Source organism: Camponotus vicinus, unplaced genomic scaffold, assembly GCF_025532165.1.
Source record: "Camponotus vicinus isolate PSW18456_S1 unplaced genomic scaffold, iyCamVici1.0 SCAF_4, whole genome shotgun sequence".
Classification (NCBI taxonomy): domain Eukaryota; kingdom Metazoa; phylum Arthropoda; class Insecta; order Hymenoptera; family Formicidae; genus Camponotus; species Camponotus vicinus.
Genome location: NW_028141976.1, coordinates 15,497,460 through 15,509,311, shown reverse-complemented (window position 1 = coordinate 15,509,311; position 11,852 = coordinate 15,497,460). Strand labels below are relative to the sequence as shown.

Here is an 11,852-nt window from a genome sequence, read left to right as displayed (position 1 = left end):
CATCAAATTACAATTGAATACACGTTGTTACAAGGTTAGGTTATTAAGAAGGCAAATTATTAAGAAATTAGTTATTCACCTCAAATATGAAATTCTCAATAAGCATGGATATTTATCTTTTCTAATTATTTTTCAGTAGGTGTGATTATCTGCGCAAGTATTGCTAAGTTATTCTGAATTAATGAGCAAAATTAATAATATATAGGTAAAAATTATATATAAAGTAGATTATTATATATAATCTTTTTTCCACAGCTTTGAAACATTACATTCCAAGTTTATAAGTGTTTGCTCAATAATTTTTCTTTTGCTTCAATAAAACTGAGAACTCATGTCAGTAAACATAAATATAATATGTTGTATGAACATATGTTACATGCATATTTATTACAATTTCCTAAATATAATATTAGATATAACATTAATAATATAACATATGTTTTGCGTTAGAATTTATATTGTAGTTAATATGATATATGCTATATCATATTAACTGATATACTATATCATATTAACTGCAATAAATTTTAACGTAAAATATATGTTACATTATTAAAGTTTGTTTCGCTTCAATAAAGAATCTAGTAAACACAGGTATAATGTTGTATGAATATACGTTACATGCATATTCATTACAATTTCTTAAATATAATATTAGATAAACATTAATAATGTATATTATATAATGTATATTATAATATTAGATATAACATTAATAATGTAACACATATGTTTTACGTTATATTGTAGTTAATATGATATATATGCTACATCATATTAACTACAATATAAATTCCAACGTAAAACATATTTTACTAATGTTATATTCAATATTATATTCAGGAAATTGTAATGAATATGCATGTAACGTATGTTCATACAACATTATATCTGTGTTTACTAGGTTCTTTATTGAAGCGAAACAAACTTTAATAATGTAACATATGTTTTGCGTTAGATGCTTAATTTAATTAAATTAATTATTTATTAATTTATTAAATTAATTTTTTAAATTAATTTATTAAATTAAATTAAACAATCAATATTTTTATAGCATTTATAAACTTTGCTTAATAATTAAGATAAAGATTATTTTTATAAAGATTTTTTTAATTACATTTCTTGACAAAATTATTAGATGTATTTTGTATTCTTTTTTATAATATTTGTGTAAAATTAAGAAACTATGACACTTTATCTTCGAGTTATACATATATAAACTGTTAAGTTTAACATTTGTTAAACAATAATAATGTAATAATCAATATTTAATTAAAAAATTATTAAGATTCTTTTTTTCACAGCTTGAAACATTACACTATCATTAAATAGAAGTTGTGAAAAAGTTGTGAACATATCATTAAATAGAAGTTGTGAAAAAGACAGCAGAGATTAATAATAAAGGTAAGAATATATATAATAATTAATAATTTTAAAAAATGCCAAAAATAAAACGACGATATTATCGACGAGCTAAAGAGATGACAATTAGAGTCAACAATTAGCATTACGCAGAATATTATTTGTAATTCAGCTTCATTTGGAAGTGCATCCTCTACTTCAAGTAATAATATTTCATTATCCAATAGTACAAATTATGTATCAAATAATTTCTTATTAAAACAGAATATCTATAGTAATAATTATCAATTGAATGACGATTTGGACAATCTTGAGCAAATAAATTCTATTAATAATTCTATTAATTTTATTAATTCTATTAAGTCTATAAATTCTATTAATAATTCTAATTATTCTGAAGAAAGTAACGATGTTTTAGAAAATGAGAATATAAATGATAGCAATTTTGATATCAATGAATATTATTAATATTGTTAATATAATTAATATTGTTAATTCTCCTAGATCTGATAATCTCATCGATGATTCGTCTAGTTTTGTTTCGTGGCTTCAAGAATGGGTTCTTAGAAATCGTATTTCTCATGTTGCATTAAATGAATTATTGAAACGTATAAAACCTAAATATCCGGCATTACCTTTAGATGCTCGTAGCTTGTTAAAAACTCCCAGAAAAGTAAATGTACAAAATGTAAGACCAGGGCAGTATTATCATTTCGGTTTAAGTAATTGTATCAAGCAACTCTTGTCGCGGTATTCTGTTAAACATTTGCAATGTGTCAAAGTTAATATTAATATTGATGGTCTCCCTTTATTTAAAAGTTCAAGTAATCAAGTATATCCTATTCTATGTAATTTAGTTGAAAATTATAATGAAGTTAATATTGTTGGAATTTATTACGGAAATGAAAAACCTGCAGATGCAAATGTTTTTTTGAAAGATTTCACAGACGAAGCAATTATTTTGACAACTCACGGTATAACAATTAATGATCATACTTATCCATTTAAAATTAATGCTTTCATATGCGATGTACCTGCTAAATCTTTTATTACATTTACTAAGGGTCATTCCGGTTATTACTCATGTTCAAAATGTACAGTAAAAGGAGAATATATTCATAATCGAGTATGTTATCCATATTTAAATAATTTTCTTTTAAGAACAAATAATGATTTTAGACTAAAATTACAAAGAGACCATTATACGGGTACATCTATCTTAGAATCAATTCCTACAATAGATATGGTTGAAGATTTTCCGTCAGATTCAATGCATTTGCTTTATCTGGGAATTGTCAGGAAATTAATTGTTAACTTATGGTGCTTTGGAACACCCCGATCTAAACTATCATTTAATGAAATGTGTGAAATATCGAAAATGTTAGAAATTCAAAAGGTTAATATACCATACGAAATTAACCGGAAAACACGCTCATTATTTGAATGTAAAAGGTGGAAAGCAACTGAATTCAGAACATTTTTGTTATATACGGGACCTGTTGTTTTGAAATCTATTCTCAATTATAATAAATATATTAATTTTTTAACTTTACACGTAGCTGTTACAATTTTTTCAAATTCTAAACATATAAGCTGTTATTCAGATTATGCTAAGTCATTATTAGAATATTTTGTAAAAACCTTCATCATTTTATATGGCAAAGAAAATTTATCGAGTAATATTCACCACTTATTGCATCTTTATGATGATGTAATAAAATTTGGAACTTTGCAGGAATTTAGCGCTTTTCCATTTGAAAATTATTTGCAGTCAATTTTAAAAATGATTCGTAAAAATGATAAAATATTGGAACAAATTGTTTGTCGAATACGTGAGCAAAATTTGTGTGCTAATGATAGTAAAAAATTAAAAATAATTAATAATAAACTTCACAATCCGCATTTTAACGGTCCACTCATTAATAATTTAAATTCACATTTGGATTTTCAGACATGCAAACAATTTAATAAAGTTATATCAAAACTATTCTTTAAAAACGGATGAACCTGATAATTGCTGTTCTTTAACTGATGGAGCTATTATAATTATTAAGAATTTTATTTCAAATGATAAAGATATTTTTGTAATTGGACATAAACATAAATCACTCAATGATTTTTATTCTGAACCCTGTTTATCATCTAAGTTAGGCATTTATTTAGTCGATAATCTTGGAAACTTACAGATTTGGAACTTAGAGCAAATTGCATATAAATGTTTAAAATTAAAATATAAAAATCAGTATGTTGTGTTTCCCCTTTTACATACGAATTAATTTACAATTGCGTGCAGTACTTTCTATTTCTCTTTTCTCTATCTCTACCCTTCCTCTCTCTTTCTCTTTCTTTTTCTTTTTTATTCAATTTGTATGCTGCTCTGGCTGTTAAATTTTCTAGTAAAAATGCCATCGTGGACTGTGGTCAAGTTTACTGACGAGAATTCAGTTGAAGCCGTACTATCTTGGTGGATTCGTAGTAAACATTGTTTTTGGCCACCTTTTCAACGTGATAAAGTAATACAAGCAATTCGTAAAAATAAAGAGCCAGATATGGATTGGCCTTTATATGAAGTGACCATTTTCCGAAATAGCACTTATGGTACTTGAAATTATATATTTTATGAACTTGTTATTCAGGACTTTTTAATTAATAAAAATCGAGTATTTATGAAGCAATTCAGTTGTTATATATTTATATAAATTGAATATTTATTCTTTTTAGAGAATTACATAAGCGGCGAGAGAAAAATGTAGAAAAGCCGAAAGTACGTCTGATTTAAATTCTGAAATGTCAGCTGGTGAACAAAAAAACAGGATAATTAAAAAAAGACAACTTTCTTCTTCAGAAGATGATGAATACAGTTATAGATTGCTGCCAACGCCTCCTCCTTTGAAAGATTTATTTAAATATTATTAAATACTAATAATTAATATAATTAATAATAATTTATTAAATATTAATAATTTTATAAAAAACATTTACTTTTTAATAAGAAAATTTGTATATTTAAATTTTCGCAAATTATTGATTTAATAGTCATGAAATTATTAAAGAAGTTTATTCTAATTTTTCGAGGATTTTGTGCGCGCATACTTGTAATAATGTGATATCATGTATACATATTGTTCAGTCAGCGTCAACACTCTCGTGTTCACTCTGTAGTTTCGTTTATAATTCAGTTTATTCAAATAATTATAATTTACACTTTCGTACAAATTCGTAGAACAAAGATTGCGTGATATTAATAATTAAATGATTTTTTGATATGACTCGTCACAGTTCAAGACTAAACGCAACCGTTCCTCTCCACTGTCGAGACTACAATGTACTCAGGTCAAAGGGCCACACTCGTGCGTTGCTACCGCAACGACATGTGTTGACCACTCGTGAACCCTTCCGCTGGTTCTTTCGCTGAATTTTATGACGTTACGAGTCCTTCGGCATTGTAGCGTCGAAGGACGATCTCTTACGCGAAAGCCTCGTTTTAATTTATTGGTTACTATTGTCTTCACTTTCTCCTCGACGACATCTGGAAGTGATTCTGAGTCGCGATGACGTCTCGAGCTGATGACTTGGATCGCGACGACGCCTGGGAATCACTCGGGTCGCTAGATTCGTATTATTATATTTTATTATATTTTATTCGCTTTCTTCGCGACGACGTCTCGAAGTGATTCTGAGTCGCGATGACGTCTCGAGCTGATGACTCGGATCGCGACGACGCCTGGGGATCACTCGGGTCGCGAAATTCGTTTTATTTTTGTTTTTTGTTCTTATATGTATATATATCGCAGTCGTGCACGACGCTTATATTATGCCGTAACATACTCCCCCCGTTGAGAGGGTAACGATTAATTTATGTTCGGATTATGTTATGTTTGACTGACGAAGTCGTTCGCATGCTTCGTTTAGCAGCGCAATTTGTTTCGTATTCGCGTTTACATTTGTATGATTATTGTTCGATCGGTAGGGGACAGAGGAGTTTGGTTGTTCTTTTTAATTCCCCGGTCGTGGTTTTGATGATCGCAGTTCGTGTGATTCCATCTTCGCCTGGCAGCAGTTTGGTGATTTTACCGAGTGCCCATTGCGAACACGGTAGGTTTTTGTCCTTTAGAAGTACGACAGTTCCAACGTGTAGCTCTGGTCCATCCTTGGTCCATTTATTGCGTTTTTGAAGCTCGTTCAGATATTCAAGGTTCCATCGAGCCCAGAAATCCTGTCGTACCTTTGTAATGTGCTGCCAGGTAGATAATCGACTAGCTAAAACACACAATATGTCGCCCTCCGGAAAGGACATTAGTGGCTTGCCAATCAGATAATGCGCAGGCGTCAATGCTAACATGTCGTTCGGATCGGTTGAAAGGGATGTGATAGGTCTGGAATTTAGAATACCTTCGATCTCTATTGTGAATGTGTTTAATTCTTCGAAGGTAAACAAGGAATCGCCAACTACGCGTCGGAAATGATGCTTAAATAACTTTACCGTAGATTCCCAAAGCCCACCGAAGTGTGGTGCTATTGGTGGTATGAAGTGCCAAATAATGCGATGTTCGCTGGCGAACCTCCATTATTTATCTTGTGCGAATCCGAATTAAATAGAGCGTATAGTTCTTTCAATTGATTATTTGCACCTATGAAATTGGTCCCATTATCTGAGTAGATATGTGTCGGCAATCCTCGACTCCACGAAGCGTCGTAACGCCGCGATAAAACCGTCAGATGACAAATCACTCACGACTTCCAGATGTATGGTCTTAATTGACATGCATACGAAGACACATATGTATACTTTAATTCGCGTTTTATTGCGATATTTTTTCTCCTTGATGTAGGAAGGACCGCAAAAATCAACGCCAGTATTCGCGAAAGGTGTTGCTTCGCGTACGCGAACTGAGGGGAGATTGCCCATCTTGTATTCTACCGGGTTGGCATCAAAACGAAAACAGCGCGTACACGTCCGTATCACTCTTCGTACTTGATTCCGTCCGTCAAGTATCCAAAATCTTTGTCGAAGTATGAATAGTGTTGTTTGAATTCCCGTGTGATGATGGGTCTCGTGGATCTCGCGAATAATTTGGTCGGTTACGCGGTGTCGGCTGGGAAGTAATACCGGATGTTTTTGAGAAAATGTTAGATTAGATTTCTGTAAACGCCCTCCTACTCGAATCAAACCGTTTTGGTCTAAAAATGGGTCTAAATTAATAAATTTACCCTTGATTTCCGTACGCTTAGTTTTGAGTCGTTCGATTTCGTCGGAGAATTGCGCGGTCTGTATAATTTTCAAAATTCGCATTTCGGCTTCGTTGATTTCTCCCGCGCATAACGCTCCGATGTGTTTGTTACCTGGACGAAATCGAAGGCAATACGCGACAATTCTACGCAATTTGGAATGTGAAGAATATTTTTCAAACATCTCGAAATTACGGGACACCATCGCTGACAAACAGGTGTTTGTCTTCATTTCGGGCACTTTGTCTATTCGTACGCTCTCGCTGGGCCACTCGCCTTCATCATTACTTAGCCGTGATGGTCCGGTAAACCATGTTCGGTTTCGTATGAACGCGTGAGGTAATTGACCTCTCGATATTGCATCGGCTGGGTTGTCTTCCGACTTAACGTGTCGCCATTCGTACGCGCCAGTGAGTTCTTGCACCTCCGCGACTCGGTTCGCCACGTAAGTTTTAAGGAGATGCGATGATGTTTTTAACCAGTGCAAGACGATATTCGAATCGCACCAGAGGATTATTTTGTTGGGTTTAATGTCCCATGCATCGTTTACTTCGCGGCATAATCGCGCCAATAATAATGCGCCGCAAAGTTCGAGCCGCAGTATGGTGATGGTTTTCAATGGCGCGACTCGGGACTTGGCACATAATAATTTAGTAGTGATGAGAGACATTTCCCACTCGAGCGTACGTATAGACATGCACCGTAACCGGTGTTGCTAGCGTCGCAAAATCCATGGATTTGAACATTTTGATAGTTATCTATTAATAATCGGCGATCGAAAGAGACCCGAGTCAATAATTCTAATTGTCGAGCGAATTCAGACCATTCGGTGTATATGCTTTGTGGAACGGATTCGTCCCATTGCACTCCGCATCGCCACACATCTTGCATTAATTTCTTTGCGAATAAAACAACCGGGCCCATCAATCCCAGAGGATCGAAAATCTTTGCAATTTCAGATAATATATTTCGTTTTGTTAATCGTTCCATAATCCTTGTTGGATGAATTGAATAACATATTTTATCCGCATGTGCGTTCCACGTTAAACCTAACGTCTTTAGAGAGTGATCTATATTTACTGTAAAATTTGCGTGTAATTCGCTTTCTGTTAAGTCATTGATGACTCTCTTATCGTTTGATGTCCATTGTCGAATAGTGAAACCGCCCCGCGCTAATAAATCAATTACTTCGTCTCTAATCGCGCGAGCCTCCTCGATGGTTTCGGCACCGGACAGTAAGTCGTCTACGTAAAGATGCGATTCGAGGAGTTTAGCCGCCTTAGGATGGGTTTGGCGTTCGTCATTCGCGAGTTGGTGTATGGTGCGAATAGCGAGAAATGGCGAAGAAGAAACGCCGAATGTCAGCGTATTTAACTGAAACGTCTCTAATCTGCCGTTCCTACGCCAGAGAATCTGTTGATATCGCCGATCGTTTTTGTGCAACAGCACTTGGCGATACATTTTTTCTATGTCTGCAGTAATGACAAACTTATATGAACGGAAGCGAACGAGATGTGAAAACAATTTGTCTTGTATCGTAGGTCCTATCATTAAGATATCGTTTAACGAAATACCATTGTTTGTCTTCGCGGACGCGTCGAAAACCACTCGTACCTTAGTGGTGTTACTCGATTCTTTTATTACCGCATGGTGTGGCATATAAAACCCGTCATCGTTGGGATTTTCGACTACAGACATGTGACCTAAATTTAAATATTCTTCTATAACTCGCGTGTATTCGGTTTTAAGAGTTGCATTCGCATCGAGTTTGCGTTCTAAAGATAATAGTCGCTTGAGTGCGATACTTCTCGATTCGCCGAGTTGCGGCTTAGCTTCACGAAACGGTAAACGAACGGTATAACGTCCGCTGTTATCACGACTCACGGTATTCGCAAAATATGTTTCGCATTCGACTTCCTCCTTTGATTGCGGTCTCTGTGTCGCGATTTCTTCAATCGTCCAAAATTTGTTTATTTGACTTTCTAATGTTGTTAAGTAGCATGCCGATTTTGTTACGTTTTGCGCTGGTGCGCCGCCGACAACTATCCAGCCCAGACGCGTTTTTTGCAAATATAAATCGTGACCTTCACGGGACAAATTTATTTGACCGATGGAGAATAATGACAGTGTCGCACCGGCCCCTATTAACAAATCGACCGAACGTGGTAGATGAAAATCCGAATCTGCTAGGCGGATATTCGAAGGTATTTCGATCGACTCTCGTGGGAAAATTTCCGAAGGAACTAGATCTGTAATAACCGGTATCGTTAAACAGGTCAATTCTTTACAGAAACCGTCAATCCTTGATTGTATCGTGATTTTTACTAAGCCCTTCGATTCGGTATTCATGGTGTTAATCGCGCTGATAGGCAAAGAGTGCGCGATCACGCGTGAGCCTATACGTTTCACGATTGGTTCGGCAATAAAATTTGCAGTAGCGCACGTATCTAATAATGCACGGGCCTTGATAAGATTATTTTTACAGTCTCGAATGTGTACTACGGCACTCATTAATAATTGCGGTGAAGATGGGAGTGACATCGCCGCGAGGCTTATCGTTCTCCCCCCGGAGCAGGCGGTTAGTCAATCGGAAGTAGTGATCGCGGACTTCGATGCGTCCGATGTGTTTGCTTTACCGCTGCTCGAGAATTTGTCAAGATGTAAGAGGGTGTTATGTCGTTTTTGGCAAGTCGTGCAATTCGAGTATTTGCAAGGACTATCTCGATGAGATCGCAAACAATTATAACAAAGTTTCGCGTTCTTTACGGTCTCAATGCGCTTAGGTATGGATAATTGTTTAAATATGTCGCATAAAAAGAGCGGATGTCGTTTGCTCTTGCATACCATGCAATTACGCGGCGTGCTTGTTAAGAAAATTTGATTTGAAACGCGCTTCTTCTTAACCGGGGGCTCGCATTTACCCTTTTCTGAATCTGCCGTCTTCGCTCTCTCGCGTCTCGACGCGCACACCGCGCTCTTGTATAAAAACTCATACATTTGCTCGAGTTTTGGGAATTCGTCTCTCTCCAGACTCGCCTCCCATCTCTCTAATGTGGCCTTTGGTAATTTGCTTTCTAAAAGATGAACGATCATTTCCGATCCGCCGGAAACTCCTAGGGCGTTCAGTGACGCGAGATGTTGCTGCGTATCATCGGCAAGCTTCGATAAACCGCTCGTAGTTTCTTTGTCTAACGCGGGCGTGTTTAAGATTAAGGCAAGATGTCGCGATACTAAGACGCGCTTTACCTCGTATGATCGCTCCAATAGTTCCCATGCCTTTAAATAATTTATACCATCGATTGTGAAAATTCGTATTTTATTAGCCGCTTCATCGATTAATGCGGATTTTAAGTAATGTAATTTGTCTATGTCCGACAGATCGGTTTGAGACCCTATCATGCTATGGAATGCCTTTTTGAATGACAACCAGTTTTCGTACTTGCCATCGAATGTAGGCAGCGGCGCCTCGGGCAATTTTATCCTTCGTTTATTCACGGATGCGGCAGTCCCTGCGTTATCGCTTCGCGGCTCGTTATTTGAAGGGCCAGAGCCTGCGTTCGAGTTATTCGTCGTGTTTAAGATGTTCTCTGCCTTACTAGCGAGCGAATAAAAACGTTCTTGAATATTAACGAATTCATTTTGATGTCCTTCTCTCGGATCTAATACCGCGAGCTCGTCGTTATGTTCCTCGAATGCATGATATAAATCCGTTACACGGGCGATTCGCAATTTTAAGACGGCTTTATCTACCTCACCTTTGTCGAGAAGATTGCCTACATGTGTGATTTGAGATTTTAGGGAGGTTCGCTTTTGCACTAAAAGTTTGACTCTTTCCGACATTGTTAGGCGATTATGATATAGGATTTAGAAAGGATGAACGACTTACACCGTCTGTTGTGGATGTAGTCTGTTGTTTCAAGATCGGTCTCACTGGTTATGATTGCTTCTCCCACGAGCAATGGATCAGCGTGCGTGTGGAATTGATCGTCCTCGTCTCCTTTTGATGTGAGACCTCACAGGAGGCACCAAATGTTCAGTCAGCGTCAACACTCTCGTGTTCACTCTGTAGTTTCGTTTATAATTCAGTTTATTCAAATAATTATAATTTACACTTTCGTACAAATTCGTAGAACAAAGATTGCGTGATATTAATAATTAAATGATTTTTTGATATGACTCGTCACAGTTCAAGACTAAACGCAACCGTTCCTCTCCGCTGTCGAGACTACAATGTACTCAGGTCAAAGGGCCACACTCGCGCGTTGCTAGCGCAACGACATGTGTTGACCACTCGTGAACCCTTCCGCTGGTTCTTTCGCTGAATTTTATGACGTTACAAGTCCTTCGGCATTGTGGCGTCGAAGGACGATCTCTTACGCGAAAGCCTCGTTTTAATTTATTGGTTACTATTGTCTTCACTTTCTCCTCGACGACATCTGGAAGTGATTCTGAGTCGCGATGACGTCTCGAGCTGATGACTCGGATCGCGACGACGCCTGGGAATCACTCGGGTCGCTAGATTCGTATTATTATATTTTATTATATTTTATTCGCTTTCTTCGCGACGACGTCTCGAAGTGATTCTGAGTCGCGATGACGTCTCGAGCTGATGACTCGGATCGCGACGACGCCTGGGGATCATTCGGGTCGCAAAATTCGTTTTATTTTTGTTTTTTGTTCTTATATGTATATATATCGCAGTCGTGCACGACGCTTATATTATGCCGTAACACATATATATCCTCTTTTTCCATTTTTTGTTATTTCCAAACAAATATTTAACGTTCTAATTTAAATATTTAAATGTTTATATAGACAATTACAAGCCAAGGAAAAATAATGAAATTGATGATGAAGAGGTGACAGATGACGCAGGAAATAACACGTTTACAGAATCCTATCCTGAAGAGTCTTCTCAAAATAGTCCGTTTCTAATTATGAAAAAGCCTAATCATATATATGGTATGTTCAATTATTAACAATTAATAGTTAATTACAAAGTGATATATGTACAAAAGATAAAAGTTTAAATGATTGCCATTCCACATGCGTTGCACTATTACGATATTATAATATTAAAAGATACTAAATACTCTATACATACATGCTTTTTTTCCAAGCATTTTTCGTTATTTCCAAACAAATGTTTTACGTTCTGTTATTTTAATTTCTATAATTTAAATATTTAAATGTTTATATAGACAATTACAAGTTAAGAAAAAATAATAAAATCGATGGTAAAGAAGTTGCGGTAACGCCTG

The 11,852-nt window shown here is 35.6% G+C and overlaps 1 protein-coding gene across 1 annotated transcript; it reads right to left on the bottom strand.

Moving 5' to 3' along the window:
• Positions 1-5,314: 5,314 nt before the first annotated feature.
• On the bottom strand, positions 5,315-9,132 carry LOC145970649 (uncharacterized). Its single transcript, XM_083097520.1, has 4 exons — positions 7,279-9,132; positions 6,787-7,225; positions 6,574-6,705; positions 5,315-5,877 (listed from the first exon to the last, which is right to left on the bottom strand). Exons 1-4 carry the CDS (start codon positions 9,130-9,132, stop codon positions 5,315-5,317), a joined length of 2,988 nt encoding a protein of 995 aa, XP_082953646.1.
• Between the last annotated feature and the right edge of the window lie 2,720 nt (positions 9,133-11,852).

Bases quoted from the DNA above. Each gene is read 5' to 3' on its own strand.
- LOC145970649 (XM_083097520.1), bottom strand. From the start codon at position 9,132: ATGTCACTCCCATCTTCACCGCAATTATTAATGAGTGCCGTAGTACAC. The intron at 7,226-7,278 runs GTACGCTCGAGT...TTATGTGCCAAG, and splicing joins GTTACGGTGCATGTCTATAC to TCCCGAGTCGCGCCATTGAA. The intron at 5,878-6,573 runs GTAAATTTATTA...TACCACCAATAG, and splicing joins TAAGCGTACGGAAATCAAGG to CACCACACTTCGGTGGGCTT.